The 23,276-nt window shown below is 34.5% G+C and overlaps 1 protein-coding gene across 3 annotated transcripts in view; it reads left to right on the top strand.

Moving 5' to 3' along the window:
• DOCK9 (dedicator of cytokinesis 9) overlaps positions 1–23,276 on the top strand; it is a 128,337-nt gene that overhangs the window by 87,902 nt on the left and 17,159 nt on the right. For 2 of the 3 annotated variants that reach the window (XM_084302788.1, XM_084302787.1), the window contains exons 34-45: positions 455–588; positions 3,685–3,799; positions 5,417–5,483; positions 7,868–7,915; positions 9,745–9,881; positions 15,134–15,249; positions 16,885–17,022; positions 17,322–17,504; positions 18,208–18,321; positions 18,452–18,667; positions 19,849–19,906; positions 21,340–21,446. In XM_084302788.1, coding sequence (XP_084158914.1) covers positions 455–588; positions 3,685–3,799; positions 5,417–5,483; positions 7,868–7,915; positions 9,745–9,881; positions 15,134–15,249; positions 16,885–17,022; positions 17,322–17,504; positions 18,208–18,321; positions 18,452–18,667; positions 19,849–19,906; positions 21,340–21,446 — 1,433 coding nt within the window. Of the gene's footprint in view, positions 1–454; positions 589–3,684; positions 3,800–5,416; positions 5,484–7,867; positions 7,916–9,744; positions 9,882–10,406; positions 10,451–15,133; positions 15,250–16,884; positions 17,023–17,321; positions 17,505–18,207; positions 18,322–18,451; positions 18,668–19,848; positions 19,907–21,339; positions 21,447–23,276 lie in introns of all 3 variants that reach the window. The other variant, XM_084302789.1, reaches the window with a different exon arrangement.

Genomic DNA, 23,276 nt, shown 5'->3' with positions numbered 1-23,276 from the left:
TATGTACATACGCTACTGAAAATATAGAATAAGCTCATCTTCATTAAAAGTATGTAGAATCATAGAATATATGAGTTGGAAATGACCCATAAGGTTCATCAAGACCAACCCTGGGTCCCCAAAGGATCACCCAGAAAATCAGACCATGTGTCTGAGGGCATTGTCCAAATGCTTCTTGAACTCTGACAGGCTTGATGCCGTGACCACTTCCATGGGGAGCCTGTTCCAGTGTTTGACCACCCTCTTAGTGAAGAACCTTTTCCTGATATCCAGTCTGAATCTCCCCTGTTGCAGCTTCAAGACATTCCCTCAGGTCCTAAACGTAACTGTTTAAATGTATGTTTGCCTTCTTAAGAAATACATGCATATATGGTGGGTTTAGAAGTCTGACTATGGAATGACTTTTTTAGTATATGTATCATCTGAGATTTTTATATTGTTTTGTTTTGTTTAGCTTCCCCGTACACCACATCAACTCCAAATATTAATTGTGTGAGGAATGCTGACTCAAGAGGCTCTCTTATAAGTACAGACTCAGGAAACAGTCTTCCTGAAAGACACAGTGACAAAAGCAATTCCCTTGACAAGGTAAAAAGACAAACACAAAAACAAGCGCACACACCTCCAAACATAAAAACAACAACAACAAAAAAGCCACAGAAGCGTATTGCTAAAATTTCAAGTTAACTTTGGTAATCTCTACTAGGGTTTCTAGAATGACTGCAGAGCAGTATTTTACTTTTTTTTTCTTTTTTTTTTTTTTTTCCCAGAACAGGTGTCATGAGCTCTTCTAGCATTGCATTTATTAAGCTGTTTTGCAGAAAATGCAATCAGATTTTTCAATTTAGCAAGTGGTTGTAGTTTCATTTTGCTAGGTAAATGCAGTAGGTGAAGTGTATTAAATTTTGCTTGAGAGAACTGAATTCTGGTTTGGAGAACTTCTTTGATTTTTGTGGAGATCTTCACTCTATTCTACACACAGTACACATAGCATTTTAAATTGAATCTTTTAAAATCAATTGCCATGCATTCTTTAGGTAACTTCTCTTATGTTTAACTCTTCTAAATCATTGCACATTCAACTTGTTACAAAGTAGGAATTTTGGCTGCAGTAGCTATGAATTATTCAGTCATGTCTTTCTAGAGCTTGTATTGATGCTGATCACTTTCATTTTCTTAGATCTTGTTGTGCATGACACAACATGTTAACTTTTTCCCCTTGACTCTGACATGCCTTCGTGTGGCAGAGAGAGAAGCTTCTCAGAAGGCACTCTGCTCATGCTATGCGTCCTAATGGAGAAGAAGAAGAAAATTCTCACCCTGCAAAGAAATACCGTGTTACTATGGATTTTTCACTTCTGACAATTCCAGTTTTACCAGAGAAAATTATGCATGCTGCTTTCCCTCTTCAGTTACACGAAGTATTTCTTTTTTTTGTGCTTGGTATATTTAAGCTTCTGAGTGAAGTGTGTGATCAACAGTTTTGCCACTTCTTTGCAACAGTTGAATCTGAAGGCAAATCTGTGCAAAGCCACCATATAAAATACCATTAAATGGCAAACCTGTGATAGTTCATGTACATGATTTGATTATACCAGAAATATTCAATCAGCTTAAATATCAGCAGAGTTTGAGTTTTATAATACTTAATACAAATAGGACTAAAAAGTTTTTTTGACAGTGACCAAGTAAATAAATATCTTGGACATATGCTGTTGCTAAATGGCAATTCTGTCATCTATTACTTAGTTTTCTTATTGTTAATTGCTAATGTGTAGTGTTTTTACTAAGCAAAAGAGCTTTCAAAGGAGTCACCATCCTTTGAAAATTATACTCTGGTCTGACAATTTAGGTAGTACAAGATTTATGTTTTGCATGCTGTTAATATTTTCCCTAAATAATACTTAATGCTGGCTTCTTATTTATTGCTTTTCAAACTCAAACTCTTTCTAGTAGACTAGTTGTTCACTACACGTATCTTCATTTTTTTCTGATTGATATCATTACTGAAGAGCCATGGTTTTGTTCTAATTTTGTTTCAGAACAGCCTGCAGAGCAATGCTTGTGGAAACATGATTTGCTAAAGTATAGCTATTTTTATTTTAACATGTACATATTTCATATGCTAGTGAGATTATTTAAAAAAATAAATGAGTAGCTGTAGGCCTAGTTTTATCCATGTACATTTTCAACTGTTTCAGGGGGAGTTTTATCTCTGAACAACATCAAAAAATCTAGGAAATTCAAATTCAGTTTCCAATCTTCTATCTTTTGATTGCCTGCTCTATTTCAATATCTATAGAGCTGTATAGTAGCACTTTCTCATTTACCAGAGATACTTCAAAGATTAACAGTTTATGAGGTCTTTAGAATTTGCAGTAATCAGGTTTGTGTAGGTGTCCATTTCCTCCTAAATTACAATATTAAATATAGTTTCACATGCCACTGCATATCCATTCAATGACTAGATTATAACAGACTGCACAGATCTGTTCTAGGACAGTGATTCTGTCCTTTTTTGGAATATGCTGAAGGGTTTAGTAGTCATTTGATGCGTGTACTGTGAGAAGGGTTGTTCTACCCTTGGAGTATCAACAGTTCTTGCTTTGTTTGTGAAACCAAGTGCTTTTATCTCTTAAGACTGTTTTTATTTTCATTTTTGTTTTACTAATTTTGATATAAATGATTTTCTCCTAAACTGGTATATGTGTCCTTAAAAAATAATGAGGCCAAGATGATTAAACTTCTTTGTAGAAACTGTTGCACAGATCAATTATACTAGTATGTTAACTTTCTGGAAAACTGGCTAAACGCCTGGTTCATCTTCCATTGGGATAAGTGGCCTCATATTGTAAGTGAGGGTTAGGCACTAAAAAGGGCATAATATAACCTTTAAGCAAACGTTTATATAGCATATCTGTAAAAGCTTCAGACTTAGGATTTTATAATGCTTGATTGTGTGGAAATGATTCTTTTACAAACAAGATACTGCCTAAAGCTCTGTTTCTATATTCTCACAGTTTTATTTTTTCTTTTTAGTAGCTCTTTCTGTGATACCTATTTTGAAAGTCATTGTTTTCCTTTTTTTTTTGGACAGATTTTTTTCAATGTTGAATATTGCTGATTAACTAGGTTTTGAAGCTGGAAGTTTTCTTGAGGCAAGGGCAAGTTACTTATCAGTAGCTGGTCTTTCAGAATACATGTAATTCCCATACAAAAATCCCCTGGGATTCTTCCATCTTTAAATAGAAGTAATTTAGTGGAGGCTCTGCCTACAGTTCAACATAATCTCTTCAAAAGCAAAGAGGCATATACATGTATGTACAGTAGCATGTATTTTTAAAGTAAACCAAAAAAAAAAAAAGGGCATGCCTGATTTCTACAATGTGGTATCTATCTATAATTAACTTGACTTAAAGTCAGTCAGGTAACTTTTCCTCTTACTTGTCTTTCTGGGGGAAAAAATATACAGAGAAGGAAAATAAAACCAAAGGTAAAGAGGTTTAATTTTGTATACTTTGTGTGTGCAATGTGTGTTTTAGTGACCTGTCTCTACATAAAACATTTTTGTCTTCATTCTGAGATCCTTTTTCTGTTGCAGGAATTAATAAAGCAATTCAAAACATTTTAGTTCATTATCAGTTTAAGAACTTTTCAGACAAAATATGTCTGTTTTCTCTTCAGAACCAACAGAGCAGCACTTTAGGAAGTTCTGTTGTTCGATATGACAAACTTGACCAAGCAGAAATCAAGAGTCTGCTCATGTGTTTTCTTCATATCTTAAGAAGTATGTCAGAAGGTAGGTAACGCCACCTATTTTTCATAAGTCTGAGATGATGCCTTAGATTTATGCACGTGACTTAAATACCCTTTAAAAATCAGCGGAATTTTTTAGGCAGAGGCATCATGTTGTGCTTTGTTTTACCAAATGTGTGGTTGATCAACCTTGAAGCTCACTGAAGGCTTGTAGCTGTTAAATATTCATTATTCCTGAAAAGTGTTAAGCTACAAGACTTGGTAAGCAAGTGTATGCTTGTGTTTGATAGTAGATTTGGCAAATGGAAGCCAAAAACACTTAATTGGTCAAAGAGTTTAGGGCTAGATGAGTTCTCCCTTCTGCAGAACTTCCTGTATGACAAGAGAACCAAATAATCTGATCACAGTGTATGTTTCAATTTCTGGAGTGGAAGCATTAGTGCTTGCATTCTCCAGGGATGTTTGGGATAGTAAACACTGAAATTTCTGAAAGAATTGTGCTATCCTGGAGGAGGAGGATCTGTAGCCATAGAAATACTGCATGAATGGCAAATCTTTAACATTAAAATCATGCCTATCCTTTATTTATATATATATATATATAAAATACATATATATATATAAAAAATATATATATAATATTTTTTATATTTATATATATATATGGGGGGGAGAATTGTTGTCCATTTTGTTTTTAAAAAAAAAGAATAAAATGTCAGTAGTAATTGTGTGCCTGTTTTATGTTAATTTCTAAAAATCAAGCTTATATACTGCTATTTGAACTCTCATTTATTACGCCATTAAATCAAGAATGAGAATTGAAAGGTTAATAAGTACTTAATATCTAGTCACACTGTTAGATTTTCATGTAATTACATAGATATTTTATGTTTTTCAACTAAAAATAATAATAAAAAATACCCTTTTTCACTAATTTATACTTTGAAATAATATATTAAAATGATTCATAATTTCTGGGAAGCTCAAAGTCTTTTTATTTGTTTTGTGGTTGTGATTCTTCTGGAAAAGAGCAAGTGTCAAATAATCTTTGTCACGCATCTTTGTAATAACTTTGAACTCATTAGCTAATTTTGAACATTTTTGGCAAGAATGGCACTTGGCACTTTGCCAAAATTTTGGCACTTGGCTATGCAACTACAAACTTCTTAAAAAATGCATAGCCATTTTTTAAAAATCTGTGTGTGTAACTTTGATTTGCTGACTAATCTATGGCTACCATAGTAACCCAAACAAAGCTGAAAAAAATGTAAATTACAAAGGAAGAAATCATAACTTTTAATTAAAAAAAAAAAAAAAAAAGTTGAGGCCAATCTATAAAGAAGCAGATTATAGGAATAATAGCCCAACATTTTCTTAAGTCGTATTTTTTTTGGAACTCTGTAGTCACCATTGACTACACAATTATCGCTCTCTAAAATATGAAAATATATGGGAATATTATGGATTCATTAAAAGCATATTGCAGAAATTCACAGAATTTACAAGCTTCAAGGAAAACTTCAAATAGTAATCATCATTTGTAACCCCACAAGCCATTTTTAGATTCTGTAAATCCTCATTATTTGAAAGCTTAGAGCTTCTATTTAATACTTTTTTGTGCTTACTGACTTTGTCTTGCTTATATTTTTCATTTTCCTAGATGCATTGTTTACATATTGGAACAAGGCTACAAAATCTGAACTAATGGACTTTTTCACTATTACAGAGTAAGATTGTTGTTGATTTTATCATAAAATCATACATTTCACAATGCGTTAAAGTCTTGAGTGTGAATATAAATGTATGCATGTTACACTTTCTTTCTTTGAAAAGGAATGCCTTTTCAGTCCTGGTTTATAAATCCTTGATTTGGTGTGCATAATTGCACGTCTGTCTGATTCCATAATAGTTCTGGAGTTAGGCTATACAGAAGTGATCTCAGGAAGTTCCTAAATAGGGCATAGTATTCACAATATCATTGTGCTCATATAAAATGATCAGAGGCTCTCTTGCTGACCTGACTGAATTGTTTCATTTCAGAAACAAAGTGAATGTGAACTGTCCTCTTAGCCTTCCTCTTGAGTCTTCCAGTATACTGTGAACAAAAAGATGTATGATGAATTCATTATTTGTTATCAACTGCTACACTGCAGCCCTATCCATATTTAGTATTATTTGTTCATGAGAATTAACTGATACATAAACAGAAAGCAAGGAAGGTGCTGTCTGCTTGAAGTGGGACAACACAGAAGTCTTTCTGCATGCTTGGTTTCACTGAAGTGAGTTTCCATAGTCCAGGCCCAGTCATTGTAATGTCAGTAGCTAATTGTGTTATGGAATGTGATACTCAAAGTTTATTTTAGAAATATATATCAGACAGTATTTTAATTCATCCATTGAATACATTTGGTATTATATTGATTGTACCAGAAACAGAACAGAGCAAGTAAATGAGCATATGTAGTAGATTGAAGCAAGAGGTGGAAACTGTGTCAAATCGGTGAACAGTATTGTGCCCTTAGTGGTCTCTTATTTAAGGGCTGGATAGGATTGGTTTGTAATTAAATCAGTAATCTCAAATTACCAATTAGCAGAGGAGATTTCTATCACAATAGCAGTTTAAGTAATACAAAATAAAATTCCCATGTTAGAATCATTTAGGTTGGAGAAGGCCTTCAGGATCATGAGGTCCAAAGTGCCACATCCACACATCTCTTAAATGTCTCTGGGGATGGGGACTCCAGCACCTCCCTGGGCAGCCTATTCCAACGCTGACCACACTCTACATGAAGAAATTCTTCCTGATACCTAATATAATCCTCCTTTGGCACAACTTGAGGCAGTTTCCTCACATCCTATCACTTGGCACCTGAGAAGAGCCCTACACCTTCCTTGCTGAAACCTTCTTTCAGATAGTTGTACAGAAAGATAAGCCTGGCAAATTAGGTTATACTCTCAACCTTGTCATGATCTGAACCAGTAGTATTTTGATACTTAAAAGTACACGTTTAAGTGTAGATTTTTTTTTAATGTCAAAAAATGTCTTTTAGGATATGTCTTTATCTTCGTATTATTGTAAAAGAAGATTCCCTTTAGAAAATAGTTTTGTCAGAAACCCTGTTGCTGATGTCCTGGAATCTAGAGGCCTTAAAAAATGGGGAATAAATAAATAAAATAAAAATAAAACAACAATGAAATAACCTGTCACCAAGGAAATTTAGGCTGGACGTCATACATTTTGATTTTTTCACCTTATTTTGAACCCTTATTCACATTTTTCAAAATATGCATATATCCATATGTATGTAATACCTGGTTATCGTTTTTTTCTCTGTTCTTTACATGTTACATTGCTGTTCATTTGTAAATTACCTGTAACTGTGAACATCATTTCACGTAATGGGATCTTGTTTGTTATAATTGACACTAAACATCACTTCCCTATAAATATTAAAAGTCTATACAAGATGAATCCAGACAAGGTGGACCCAAACTGGAGCACAAGATGTTCTGTGTAAACATCAGGAAGCACTTCCTTACCCTGTGGGTGCTGGTACAAATTGCCCAGAGTGGCTGTGGAGTCTCCTCCTTTGGAGATCTTCAAAAGCTGCCTGGACGTGGTCCTGGGCAACCTGCTCTGGGTGGCCCAGTTTGAGCAAGGGGTTTAATCAGATGGCCTCCAGAGGTCCAACCTCAGCCATTCTGTTATTCTATGAAGCACTCAACTCAGTGTTTGTTTTTCTTATGTGCTCTGTTTTTTCACAGTTTGCTCTTCTAGCTTGGCACTGTTAGACTCCCACTAGGTGTTTTGATGCAGATAACTTGAGATAGGTGTGCTTGAGGCAGCCTTACGCATCTTTGATGTTAATCCCAATTTGACCACAACAACAACCATCCATAATTGATTTCAAAGCAGCTGTGTCTGCTTTGAACATTTGAACATTTGTCTTGGCTTGAGGTTTGGAAAGGAATTTCAGGAGTGGGAGAAACTAATTTTTATGACATAAGAGTTTGAAGTTAAATGAAAATAATAGTTAAATAATTCCAATGTGCATATAAATTTATAACATATTGTTTTAAGTGTTTCTCTGACATTTTGTGTTCTCTGCAGAGTGTGCTTACATCAGTTCCAGTACATGGGAAAACGATACATAGCCAGGTACTGTGTGGAATTTTAATTTAGCTGGCTTGTCCACTAAGAATAATAGTGTGTACGCTAGTGTGTGCATTAGGAATAATAATGTGTACACTAGTGTGTGGGAGTAGGAAAGTTATTGTAAAATGATACATAATTTTGAAGTAACTGGTTAATATTAATAATTCTGTATCCTCTCTGAAAGTCTGGTATCTGTTTCAGAACATTGTGTGTTGTGTTTATAATAAACTACTTTGACGTTTACTTGCCCTTCATACTATCTTTTTACAGCTGTTTTTTTTTTCATTGAAATAATGTCTTTGGAGAAGTCTTATTATTTATTTTAATGTTTTATTTATTCACTTGGCCATAAAACCATGTCAATTAAAATGGTTTAGAGTAATACGTAGTGATTTTACCGAAAGGTGAGTGGTGGACATTCCAGTTCTGTTTTTCAGTTCAATGTCCAAAGTACTGCTAGATACCTGTGTGCTCCCATGGATGTCTATTTAGGAGAAAATCTCAGAAACATGTACTAAATTATTTGAATATCTTTGCATTAATGTGTTTTTAATGCAAAATACTTTATTAATAGAGTAAAATATAGCAATCCATTTAGACTTCACACTGTGATTGACATGGTGGCGCTTATAATTAAATTTATGGCATTGAAATACTGGCCCTTTTTGAACTTGGTGAGAAAGTTGTTGCTGACATTGGATGGTAATGTATTCTAAGATGTTAGCTTTTTAGGTTTTAATTTAGATATAATAGTATGTGAATCTGCTTCTACAAACAACAAACATGATTACCTGGCTGGATTTTTTTCAGAAAAAGATCTGTGTTCACACACCTTAAAAAATAATCAAAAAATATATAAATCAGTGGCTTTCTTAATGTTTTGATTGTAACCTTTGTGCTTTAATGTACTTCAAACTCTGTGGATTTACAGGAGTCTGTAAAGTTTAGCCCTCTTGTGAAAAATGCTTTAAACTAATTCTTTTGACTGGTTTTTAGAGAAGACTACTGCGCTTCCTTTTTGTTTACTGATTGCTTAGTCTGTGTACTGCATGTTTTGCTAAAAAGATTTAAGCTGTAGAATTGTCTTGTGTTCTGCAGGGGTATTGAATTTCTACAGTTACTGTAGCTTTCTAGTCTTTCACATTGTTGTTACGCTAAAGTATATCACAATCAATGCACGTACTCTTAAAAGACGCCAAATGACACCGAATGAATGGGAACAGGGAGTCAATTATTCAAGCACTGGTTTTCATTTTTCATCAGCTCTGGTGGTGGTACACAATAGGAAGTTAGCCTGTACTGATTGCTAACACAGATTACTTTTCTGTTTTCTTCACTTGATTGCTGCAAGTTTAACAAAGTATATGGCTCTTCTCCCTTCCTGCTTGGGTAAGATGTCCATGATAATACCTCAGCTAATTTCTGCTTCCCTGTTGCATGTATGCCTCCTAATTTTACCACTGTGTGTCCTTCTAACCCTTTCCTAAATTTTTTACAATCAAAATAGAGGATTTGTTTTGGGGTTCTGAATATTTTCAGAATCTTCATATTCTCAAATATTTGTTCACAAGAGCTCTGAAGTAAATTTAACATTTCCAGAGTGACTGCTTGTGCACTTTTGCTGTTGTGCTTTGAGGATTTTAGGAAAAAGTTTGCTATGATGCTTTTTTTAAGCTACCTATTTTTGTTTTATAAGTAAAACATTAAATAGGTCGCATTGTGATTCCTCCTAGAAAACTTCTTGTGCTGTAGCTGCTTAACTAACACTTCCTATCTTGCTGCAGGTTGACATGTCTAACTTTTGCTTCTATCCCATTTCACCCATCTTGCAGGAACCAGGAGGGGTTGGGATCCATAGTTCATGATCGAAAATCTCAGACATTGCCTGTTTCCCGTAACAGAACAGGAATGATGCATGCCAGATTGCAGCAGCTGAGCAGCCTGGATAACTCTCTCACTTTTAACCACAGTAAGTCTCATGACATGGTAACATTCATCATCCTCAACCAGTACCACAACACCAGAGACAGGTCCCAGAGCCACACCAGTGCTTTTCAATAACTTTTATTGTTCTAGGTCAAACGAATAACTGGAATCAGTCGATGGTCTGTTCCCTCCTTTATGATAAAACAATCACTGCTAGCTGATGCCATAACATGGAGCATGGTTAACTACAGTATATTTCAAAATTGTACTTTTTTTTCTTTTCAATTACAGGCACATCTACTTTGTGCTGCACATAGTTACAGAATTTACTTCATTAAGCTTTATTTTTTCTTCTATTTGTTTCTTTAGGCTTCATTTTTTTCCATCTTGATCTTATAGATGTTTAATCTAAAAGTAAAAATTTGCACTTTGACCATATCTCCATGTTTTGACATCTCCTAAAGAGAAATAAGCTTCTTAGAGTTTCTACGGAGAATGTGAAGCCCGTGATTTAGTTTGTCTGGAAGTAAAAAAGCGTCCAATAATGAAGTGATTTTTCTGTTTTCAGTGTGAGAAAGATATCAAGTGTTCTTGGAATTTCTGTAGACAATGGTAAGACTTAATCAGGTTGAAGTCAGCTTCTATAAGACTGCTGTATTGAAATCTGCTTATGTCCTATCTTTTTAAATATGCTGCTCTTAAATTGCAAGTACGTAAAGTATTCTGAAGCACCATTTTGCAATCTTCAGCTTCAAAAGCAATGAAACTGGTTGACTAACCCAGTAAAATGCAACACTGGGACTGAAAAGAATTGTGTGCAGTAAAGCAGTTTTTGACTTAACTGTATGTTACTAAACTCATTTATTTCCTAAAGCATATCTAACTGCCCTCTACGGATACTTAAAACCTTTTAGCTCATTATCTGTAATATAAAGCAACAGTTAACTTAATTGCATAAGACTTACCATGCAGTCTAGTGGAAAACTAAAAGTAAAAACCAACAAAAACAACCTTCTGTTTATAAATACATTCTCGTATTTTTTTTTAATATAAAAAAAATGCAATTCTTTGAATTAAACATTGCAGAAAACTATATAGTTGTGCAATTTTTTTTCATGGAAGCAGTCTGCTGGTGATGTATCAGCAGATACTGCTGCAGTAAATTTTTACATGTTTTTTGATACACAAAAGAAAGCTTTTACACTGTGCAACTATATATTCAGCATGGTGAAGTACTCTGTAGAGAGACTGATTTAAAAATAAATAAATAACTCTCTGGGAAATGTCTGCTTCTGGGCAGACATTCTGATTTTTAAGGACAGTGAGCTGAAAGATTTTAATTAATGCATGCTTATATAAAAATGAGCTTTGTTCTTCTATGATAATTCCTTCAAATTACACAAAGAAGTTTCATTCACCTGACTTTGAGTAATGTGATAATAGTGTTTTTAATGTTGGAAATTTAATAAACATTAGGATATTACAATTTGTATTGGCCGTGGTTTTGTAAGGTGAAAACATGCTGCTATAGAAACCATGTGAAATTGATTTTTATAACTTTGGTCTTGTTGTCTGACTTCTAGTTTTGTGTACTTGGCACTGACTTTATGCTGTATCTAGGGTAGTCTTAAGAACTTTACTAGATCTTTTATATATTCTGTATGGGTACTATGTGACAGAATGTATCTGGTGAAAATAGTTCCTATCTTGGTAAAGGATCATGATTTTAGAAACAAGTAAAGTTGTCTATAAATGTAACTTCTAAACCTAGTTTATCTGTTCTTTTCTAATTGATTAACAGCAGAAAAGAACTGATATCATGGTATAAATATTTCAGACCTCTGAGGAATTTCAGTATAGCTTTGTGCCTAGATGTGAAAGAAATTAAGTTTTTCATTGAAATTTCAGAAGTATTCCAGTATAAACAAAGAAGTTGTATCTATATGTGTATCATTGGGGCTGGAGGAGAGAGGGAAGCTCAGTATGGCAGAAGTGACACACAAATGTACACAGAGATAAACCCTGATTCTATAATAGCAGCACATGATCATCATCAAGTTCATAGTCATTAAAGATTACTCAATTTTTAGTGTTTGTAGTTGGTTTTAAATACATGTTCATACGCATGTCCGTGCAGATGTCCATATCATATGTAGTAAGTCAGTCGTTTAGCTAAGCCCAGCTGAGTGTTACTTTGTTTGCATACTGCCCAAAATTTCCCTCTAGTAATAGTGCAGTGTAATCAAACAGACTGATTTCTTTATTCTAAATTATTTATGAGAAAAAAAAAATAAATGTTTGAAATCTGTCCATTGGTTACAGTTTTTACTTAGAACTGTAGAATATCCTGAGCTGGAAGGAACCCACAAGGATCATTGAGTCCCACTCCTGGATCTGCACAGGACCCTCCAGAAATCAAACCATATGCCTTGAGAGCATTGTGCTGCTTGAACTCCAGCAGGCTCGGTGCTGTGACCACTGCTCTGGGCAGCCTGTCCCAGTGCCTGATCACCCTCTGGGTGCAGACCCTTTCCCTAACCCCCAGCCTGACCCTCCCCTGTCCCAGCTCCATGCCGTTCCCTCGGGTCCTGTCGCTGTCCCCAGAGAGCAGAGCTCAGCGCCTGCCCCTCCGCTCCCCTCCTGAGGGAGCTGCAGGCCGCCATGAGGCCTCCCCTGTCTCCTCTTCTCCAGGCCGAACAAACCAAGTGACTTCAGCTGCTCCTTATACAGCTTCCTCTTTAGACACTTCATCTTTGTAGCCCTCCTTTGGATAGATTTATGTCTTATATTGTGGCACCCAAAACTGCACACGATACCCAAGGTGGAGTCATACAAGCTCAGAGCAAGCCCAACTAGCTTCAACTAGCTAAGTGCCTGATGCACCTCAGGATATGTACTTTTAGTCCTTTTGGCTGCCAGGGCACACTGGCTCACGTCAACAACAAAATGAACCAGAACCCCCAGATCCCTTTCCATGGGGCTGCTTTCCAGCCTCTCTTTCCCAGTCTGCATGTTTAGCCAGGGTTGCCTTGTCCCAGGTGCAGAATCCAGCACTTGCTCTTGATGAACCTCATGCAGCTGGCAATTGTCCAGCACTCTAAACGGTTAAGATCTCTCTGCAAGGCCTCTCTGCCCTTGAGGGAGTCAATAGCTCCTTGTAATTTAGTATCATCTGCGAACTTAGTATGTGCTTGAGTCCTGCATCCAGGTATTTTATAATAACTTTGAAGAAAACTGGCTGTAAAATGGAGCCTAGTGGAACCCCTACTAGTGACTGGCTGCCAGCCTGGTGTAACCCCTTTTACTGTAAACCTTTGAGCCCAACTTGTCAGCCAATTGTTCACACATTTTATGGTGCATTTGTCTAGCTGCACGTGGGACACTTTGTCCAGAACGACATCATGAAAGACAATGTTGAAAGCTTTCCTAGAGTAAAATAAGAAAAATCACATATATTGGTTTACCATGGCCAGCTAGATGGGTAACCTTGTCATAAATTTCCTTAAACAGGACTTTTCTTTTGTGAACCCATGTTGGCTATGACCAATGACTGTGTTATCTTTCAAGTGTTTTTCAATAATTCCCAGGCTAATTTTCTCTGTAGTTTTACCAGGCGCTGAAGTGAGATTGACAGGCCTGTAATTACCAGAGTCATCTTTCTTACCCTTCCTGAAAATTGGAACCAAATTGGAACGTAGGATTTAAAATAACTTTGAATCTCGAAGAGCAAACAAATTATCTCTTTAAAGAATATTTCTCCTGTCCTCAGTGCAGTTTTCAAAATAGTGATCATCTCTTCATGTCTTCAACATTATGGAAGCAACAAGATTTCTGGTCACGCAAAGGTGACTGCTATGAAAAGGCATCTTGCTTTGAATTTCTTGAAGGATAAGAATGTACTTACTAACAGGAAAATGTTGGCAAATGGCTATTGTGCTAAAACTTGCTTCCAAATACTGGTTGTTCCTTTCTGTCATTACAGAGGTAATTGGGTTGAAGCCATAAAGTAAATACATGGGAAAAGAAAGAGGTGGAGGCAAAGAGAATGTAGATAGGACAGAAATGTATACTTCTGAACAGAGAGTGTGTATAAATCCACAGAAACTAGTGGTTATTCTGGCTTTCTTTCAATGTTTAGGAAAGCTATAAAGCAGGAAAAAAATGCTAGTGGAAATACTACAGATCTTTTTTTTTTTTTTTTTTTTTTAATTACTCTTCATTTCATTTTGTATTCTCGTTTTGAGTTTTTGCTTCATAATTTCATTCTTAAAAACGGATGCAGGTTTCAAAACATGACTTTTCCTTTTAACCTACATATTGCAGTAAGTCTGCTTAGTGTGATTAGGTCTGCTTAGTCTGAATAAGAGAAGAGAAAAAAATAAATCTGTATACAGGTATGCATGCATACTTCAGCTAGGGAAGCAAGAGGGTACAGAAAGAAATGGACGGGTGTCAGCATAAAATAATGTCATTTCTTCTCTTCCTTTCTTAGTCTCAACAAGTTCACATCATGCTTCTCATTGATTTAGTGATGCTAAGTTGGCTGTAAATCTAATACATCAATGTGGTCCAGGCCAAATTTGTGTAAAGCAAGCAGAACTCATTTGCAATCTAGTTCTGAAAGATCAATATTAGGGAACATAAACAACATATTTTAAGCAGTGCTGAAGCATGATATATTTTTTAAATTATTTGTGTGCAATACAGAATTAAAAACAAAAGCATTTTTTGTTTAAATATGGAGTTATTGCATGGTATTGCTACAGAGCAGAATGACTTCAGTCATTCAGTCTTAAACTGCATATAAGTGCATGACTGTATTCCTTCAACTCTTCGTGTTTTGTATTTTTATAATGATTGACTTTGAGATCATTATAACATCACTAAATTGCCAATACATATTTTCATCTGTAACCCCATGCTACCATAGTATTTATTTTAGGAATATATGTATGTGTATATATATATACATTAAGTATATATATTTATATAAATATACACCTGTATATGCATACATATATGAAACATCAGACACTTTAATGTTTTCATTGCTATTTAATGCTTCTGTTGCTGATATTCATACTTCATGTATTTTTATAATCTTCTGCAAATTATGCTAGAATAATTATGTGCATATTTGACAAATACTTAAAGGCATATGAAATATTTTTCTGTATGAGTATTAACTCGTCAGGCTTTTTACTTGTTAATCTTCTAGTTCAGCAAGTCTTTTGGAAATATAAAACATTTAAATAAGTATACTAAGCACTTACACTTCATTTGAAATTTCTGTAGGCTATGGCCATTCAGATGCAGATGTTCTTCACCAGTCTTTACTTGAAGCAAATATTGCCACCGAAGTTTGCCTTACAATTCTGGATACTCTGTCATTATTCACGATGGCTTTTAAGGTTTGTTCTTGACTTGATGTTAACATTTCCTATAATTGTATTTCAGAACAAATATTTTTAAATTGTTTTTTAAAATTTTATTTTAAATACTGCTACATAGTGCTATTTGTTGTATTTCATCGTTGTGTCATGTGACAGCTAAAAATGTGTCACTGCAAGATGCTTTGGCTTCAGCTATATGTGTACAGAGATTCCTTACTGATCAACAATATTCTGTTAGGATGAGAAAGTAGCTTTTCTAACTTTCTAAATATTTCTAGAAATCTTAGTGTTTACTGAATGAGTGGTAAAATGGTCTGTTCTATGTCAAGACCATAATGGATATTTGGATACACTCAAACTTTTATATTGAACTTAGCCTCTTATTATACAAAGTCACTCATTAACAAATAGCAATTACAGGTAAGAGGATCAGGAGCTGCTGTTCAATGAACTACACTGAAGTACATGTAATACCAATCTGCTTCTTGTGGGAATAATCAGCATATTACATAGAAGGCCAGACAACTTTTTCTATTTAGTGTCATCTTTCTCTAGTAAGGCTCATATCTCTGTTACTATTACAACAGGGAAATCACAAATTATGTCTGTTTCTTGGTAGACTTTTAACTGATTCTGTGTGAATTCCTACTGCTTGAGGGTGTTTTAGTGAACTACCTACCTCTGATGCTGGGACATCTGAAGAAAAGATGTTATGTCAATTTCCTCATAAGATAGGAATTTGTTAGAAAACATTTAAATGTTTTGCTATAAATCTGCAAGTAGTAAGCCTAGCATTGTTTAGGACTTGCAGTTAGCTGTATAGGTTTGGGTCATCTGGATTCTGTTTCAGGACATACTTTTTTTTCCCCAATGACTAAGTATATTGATTGGCTTATATCCAACCATTTATGTCCAGCTTCCTCTAAAATACAACCCTGCCTGTATCTTCCTTGCATAGCGTTGGGGATTTTTGGTCTCCTGAAAGCATTTATATGTATTCATCCGCAAAGTTTGAGAGCACACTGAGTTTTTTCTAGTCTGTTAGTCATGTTATCAGACTGGTTCTCAGCATGGCTTTTATTGTAGGATCACCTCCTTTGTTCTTATAATATTGGACACCCAAAATGCCAAGGACTATCCCTTAGGAAGGCATTTGTTGATGATTGAGAAACCAAGAGTAACCATGTGTATTGCGTGCCTTAGAATGAGCTTTTCAACGTTGAGACAGATAAGACCCTGAAAACTAATACTTTCATTTTAAGAGCCCTGTAGTAGGAGGTACTGCTATGGGAAAATTCTACTATTTGAGCTGCTGAAGCCAAGTGTAACCAAAGTGAGTTAATTCTTTGCATGTGCCTCTTAAAGCTGTTAACTAATGTAACTAACAACTGTTTAAAAAAAAAAAAAAAAACACACACAAAAAAAACCCAAACACATTGTGTTCTATAAGTCTATTCAGAAGTCAATGCTTTCTTTGTAAACAGGATTAGTGAAATGTTAGAAACATCAAATTAAAGCTCAGATATGATTGTCTTATTAAACATCTCAGAATACTATATGATTTTTTTTATTACTTTCCTGGATGATTTGTGTATGTTCTTAAAATGTAAATGTACAATACAAAAATCCTAAGTTCTCTCTTTTAATTTAAAGAATCAACTGCTGACTGATCATGGGCATAATCCACTGATGAAAAAAGTATTTGATGTGTACCTCTGCTTCCTTCAAAAGAATCAGTCTGAAACAGCATTGAAAAACGTCTTCATTGCTTTAAGGGCACTTATTTTTAAGGTAAGAAGTTTTAAGTAATTAATCTTCATGTATTTATCCAGTTCTTTAGCTAACAATATACTATCAAGAAGCTTAAGAATTAAAAACTCCAAATTTAAATTAGTAAATGAGGACAGACATAATCCCAAAAACATGAAATTATTATTCTTTGAATTGCTGTAAAAATCATTTTGTTTAAACTATTAGAGCTGGTTTTTTCCATTGTTTAAAAATACTAATATATTTTTCTTGATATGCTTATTTTGTCAAGAACTAGAGTTTGTGTTAATGAATAACTTATTTTTCTTCCTTTTCTTCAGTTTCCTTCTACGTTTTATGAAGGTAGAGCTGATATGTGTTCTGCCCTGTGCTATGAGATTCTGAAATACTGTAATTCAAAATTGAGCTCCATTCGGACTGAAGCTTCACAGTTACTGTATTTCTTAATGAGAAATAATTTTGATTACACAGGGAAGAAATCTTTTGTTAGGACACATCTGCAAGTAAGTATAATTTCTTTATTTTTCTTTATTTGTGTTTTTAAATGTCATGTGGCCTGTACGTGTAGGTGTACAGTTGCATGTTAGTGTGCAAAGTCCTGTCACATAAAGACATAAAAGAAATCACTTGTTATTCAAGCAAGGCTGGTGCTATTCCAAGAAAATGAAGATGGAAGTAGAAGTATGTTCAGTACAAGGCAATAATTCAAAACAATTCAATGGCCTTGTGTTTTGTAGAAAATAATTATTACTTGTGAATAGCAAATGTTGTGGTACTTAGATGTTATTTTGATTAAGTAGCATAGCATGTTGTGTCTGAGGAAGAAATGAATGAAGCAACAAGCACCTATAAGTCCTAAAACCTAGAAATGTTATTTTAATAAAACAGAATTACATGGAAATAAAATGATTTTGATGAAGCAGGGAACAATAGTTTACTACTTTCATGACCTTTAGTGAGTTTATCTAGCAGTCAGTCTGTAGACCAGAGGATGTTTGTGCATGAAATTTATACAAGCCTGTTTTTTCTTTCCCTTGTTACATACAAATAATTTTGGGGGAAACAAAAAGTCTATCAAATACCATTTAACTTCAAGAAATTATCTTTCAATTAAAAAGAACAAACCTTCCTATGTAATTGCTTCAAAGGTACATTGCAAGGGTATTTCATTAAATATACACTAACTAGACTTCTGTTTGTGTCAAGGTTATTATTTCAGTAAGCCAGTTGATTGCTGATGTTGTTGGAATTGGAGGAACCAGATTTCAGCAGTCCCTTTCCATCATCAATAATTGTGCCAATCACGACAGAATTATTAAGGTTTGGTTTTATTCTTCTTTCTATGCTATAGAAAGGCTGCTTTAAAACTTTCTCAGTGTCTTTCACAATTACATTTCAACTTCTTCTATGATGCAAATAATAAAAGTTAACCTAACTTTCCATGTTTTAGCACACCACATTCCCTTCTGATGTTAAGGATTTAACAAAACGGATTCGTACAGTACTAATGGCTACAGCTCAGATGAAGGAGCATGAGAACGATCCAGAAATGCTTGTAGACCTCCAATACAGCTTGGCGAAGTCTTACGCTAGTACACCTGAACTAAGGAAGACATGGTTAGACAGCATGGCAAGGATCCATGTTAAAAACGGGGATCTTTCAGAGGTAAGAGAAGGTTGGACTGTTTTTAGCTTCTTAGTAAGATTAATTCTCTTGACATCAAAAGTACTGTAATTGTTAGTGTGAAAGGATTATTATCCTGTATGGATTTTAATTAATTTTGAATTGTTAGTAGATTAACTTCAATGGCTGATAAGATTTTGTGCTACACAAATACATCTGTAAGTCATTATTGATTATTAATGTAAGGCATATGTTTAAATAATACAGCTGATTTGCTACTAAATCAGGAAAGCTTAATATAAACCATGAAAGAATCAGACTATCTACTTAAACATATCCTTCTGTTATCAGTTAACTAAACACTTAGTTAAACCCTGAATTCCTTTCCAGTTGATTTAAGAATTATCTTGATTCTCTTCCAGAGTGCTTACTAAAAAAAAAAAAAACCTTCCAATGTTCTTAAAATTGATGAATAACAATTTTGTTGCTAGAAAAAAGAAAGCTCTCCGTTTTCAGTAGGCTGTTAAAAGATTTAATTACAGCAATGGGGAGAGGTGGAAGAGGGGATTTTTGTCTTGATTCGTTTATTGGATCAGCATAGAGAATTAATATCATCTCTTTCTGGAAGTTTATTCAATCTGAATTTCATAAATATGTCTATTACCCTTATCATCATGTAAGCAAGTAAATACCTCCAAGAAATAATATCTTACTCATGTTTTAGTACTGTACTTTTTATTCTGTATGGTAACAATGCATAAGACACATACACTACTGTTAATAGTTTGTATTTTGATGGAAATGTCTCCAGCTCAGAACTTTCAGAAGGAAAGTTCTTTTTAAAAACAGACCTAAAAAAGGACTATTTTTTCATTAAAAACACAAAATCCTTGCCCATACAACTAGATGAGAACCTCTGTAAATCAGAGGTCCAGTAAGTCCAGCCCCATACAAAGTATGAATTAAATAGAATTCCTGACACTTTTCTCCTTTAGCTCCAGTACCTGAAATTCTACAGCCTCCATATGTAAAAAAATTTGCTGCTAGGCTTTGATATTTTTAAAGAAAAATCTTGAATCTTTGTATTTTCTGTACAAAAAAGTGATCAGTGACAACTTTAAAAAAAAAAAAAAAAAAAAAAAGACTCAGGCTAGGACTTTTCTTGTATATCTCATTTTCATTAGATCCATTGTAATTGTAGCTTATAAGTGTTTCTGTTTTAGGCAGCAATGTGCTATGTCCATGTAGCAGCACTGGTTGCAGAATATCTCACACGGAAAGGTATGATTTTGAAATCTTACTTAAATGTGGGTTGTTGGTCTTTTTTTTTGTCCATATAATTGCATTATAGTTTAGCAATAGTTTGCCTGGGGAAGTCATAGGCATTTCAGTGTTCATCAAGGAAAAAAATCTGACTTAAGTGGATAGCATACCTACAACAACATACTTGCACAATTAAGGGTCATCATTTCAGATGAAGATAAAATATTTTTTTAGGAAAGTAATAAATAAAAATTAAATAATAATTTTACGCTATAGTTGCTAATAGCTGATCAGACCCTTTCTAAGCAACCTTATCAGTGAATATTTGTGTTCATTGAGTAATACATGTATCTCACTGTATATATGGAAGCCTGGCATTGCCAGAGAAGTCAAAAAAAAATTTACAAATCTTTAGATGCTAAGTGATATTAGTGCTCAGAGCACTTCACTTGTCTTCGTAATCTGTGCTAGCAGCTGTCCATATATGAAAAAAAAAAAAAAAAAAAGGAAAAAAAGGTGACTATTGAGATAGATTTCTGCAAGTTTCTTCTAGAGATTTTTCTTAATAAAGTCTATATGCTATTTTTTCAAACCACAGACTAAGAACACAAGTCTTCTGATCCTATAGGTGGAAGGCAGGCTAGAAAACTATTAGAACTGATTATGATATTAAGCTTTTTTTTTTTTTTTTTTAAGCATATGAATTCATGACCAGAACTTTTTAGCCTTGTCTTTGCTTGAACTGCCATCTGAAGTTATAGGTCTACAGGATGTCTTTTCTTTCTCCGTTACTTTTTTGCCTCTTGCAGGATACTTTTTCAGTGCTATAGGCAATCCCTTCCGCCCCTAACGATCTCAGAAGCTTTCTGTGACCAAATCTGAGACTGAGTTGTTTAAGTTATTACACTTTCTTGCAAGCCTAATAACAACGAACTGATACCTAGTGATAATATGTATATAGTTGTGGTTCCCTTGGGTAACTTGCTATTTTTGTTTCCCGTCATATGCAAGTTACTTCCTGTTAGTAATATAGACAGTCAAACCTCATTCTTGCATGAACAATTTAATGAAATACTGTAAAAGTGACCTTGATTAATGTAGACTTGGGGTGGGATAGGTTGGGTACAGATTTAAGATAAAGTAGAAAGATTCAGACACTACATATTTTTGTAGGCAAGAGTTTAGGTATTAATGTTGGAGATTTTGTTTGTTAGTTTTGGTTTGGTTTTTAATCCTGTTTATACTTAAGGAATAAGGTGGGCTCTGCTCTTTTAATCATGCAGTGGGAGTCTGTTATTTTTATTTTTTTTATTATTAACTTGGTGGTAAGTATATTTAAATAACTCTTCTGCATTATCCAGCATCACAAAATGGCCAAGTGTTATTCTGGTGGTGGAATGCATTTTGATGGCATTGAGGTAAATTTGTCTGTTTTTCTTTTTCAATGATAGGGATGTTTAGGCAAGGTTGTACTGCTTTCAGAGTAATCACACCTAATATAGACGAAGAAGCTTCAATGATGGAGGATGTTGGAATGCAAGATGTTCACTTCAATGAAGTAAGCAAACATAACTGTGTTAGAATTGGTGCACATTAAAGTGCTGTTTATTTTTTCGAGTTCAGTTTCAGTCCTGAGGCTGACTGCTATGACCTATGCTATCATTGTTTTCCTAGCCACTATTCTTATTATAATACAGAAATAAAACAAAAAATTCTATGAGCTGTCCAGGCTTTAGAGAATTTGCTATATATGTATATTTTACGTAAAGCACCAGCATACAAATTGTGATGACTACACAATATATTTGCCAGTACAGAGCGAGGGACAGACCACTAGTTGCAGTAGCTGTGTTAGAAAAATCCCTGGTGCATAAACATAATTGTAGCAACACATTTTTGTGTATGTTTTAATTTGTTTATGGTGAAAGCGTGTGACAAAATGCAAAATTGACTGCAATCTGAGTCTATACTAACAGATTTAGGAGGAATAGATGAAAGCTTTAGTGGTTTTAAGCCTAGGGCTAGAGCTAGGGTACGTGTTTTATTCCCACATTCTGGTACTAATTTGTTCTATAGTTTTAAGACAAAATTTGTAGCCTTCCCTTTTTTCTGTGAAGGCAGGAGTTGGAATTACTTGAAATGAGAGTGCCTTTTGTTTCCAAAGACACCCAATAGCAGACTGCGTTTTTTATTATTATTTGTAGCCTATATTCTTTAAAACACTGATTCTCCTCATCCAGCATGAATGTAGCATGTTACTCACAGAAAAATGTAAACTGTTTTAAGTGAACTAGGAGTTGGATTTTTACTGACCTACAGTGGATGGAAACTTTTGTTGGAAACTCTTGTCAGCGCCTACCTGATAAATCATTTGACAGAGAGGATCTTCTGTATTTTTTTAACCGGAATGTCTTTATTCTTCTTCTGATTAGTCACTCACTGTAAAAAGAATATGCTGCATTTTCTGAGTCATTGAACCCTACCCAGATTTATTTCCATCTCTCAGTATTTCCATGGAGCAACAGTAAGCCAAGTGTGAAATTATAAGCCAATGGATCCTGCAAAGGGTTCAAACCTCGCAGAGTTCATTTTCCCTGTATGCAACCCTTTATAAACAGAAGTTCTTCAAAAACGATATTCCAGTTGCTTCATGAACAGGAACATATTCATATGTAGAGTGCTACCTCAGTATGGCCTTATGAAAGGGAATCTGTGGTAGTCTAAGAAAAAGAAATAGAACAGTAGGGTAGATAAATGGTATAATAAACATATCTTTCAAGCTGTACTTTACTGCTACTCAGCTAAATGATCCTCTACTGTGAATTTTTCCTATGAGTCACGTTACTTGGGATTTCCCTGGATGCTAGGCATGTCAGAATTAAATCTCAAAACCAGTGATTGACACAATGGGGAGTGAGGGAGGGCTCTTCCATGTTTCTAAAAGGAGCAAAGTGTCTTTTATATTCTCTGTTATATAAAGTCTTCCTAAGTCAGCGAAATTTGTCTTAAGAGTCTATGTAGTTTCCTGGTTTTTAAAATCATTTTTTTCAAATTCTCAATTCTCATTTTAAAAGAATTATCTTCTAGGCAAGGATTACCCTGACTCGTTTCCTAAATTAGTCATTAAAAAAAAAACACTAAAAAAAAAAAAACATTAAAAAAAAACATTTTTAACAAAGTTACTATGTGTATTTCATTAACAGTTATTTAGCCAGAGAGTCTGTTCAGCAGCACAGGTCAGATTCTCCTTGTAGAACTAAAATCTTATGGGTGTCACAAGTTGCAAAGCAAAAGCCTGGAAGCTGTTATCCTTTCCCTGCTAGACTTTATTGTAAACAGCTCATCCGTGAGGGTTTTGAGCTATGGCTAGTAGACCAGTGTCTGGTGC

This window comes from Netta rufina, assembly GCF_964035555.1.
Source record: "Netta rufina genome assembly, chromosome: 1".
NCBI lineage: Eukaryota > Metazoa > Chordata > Aves > Anseriformes > Anatidae > Netta > Netta rufina.
This window is presented reverse-complemented; position numbering and strand designations above follow the sequence as displayed.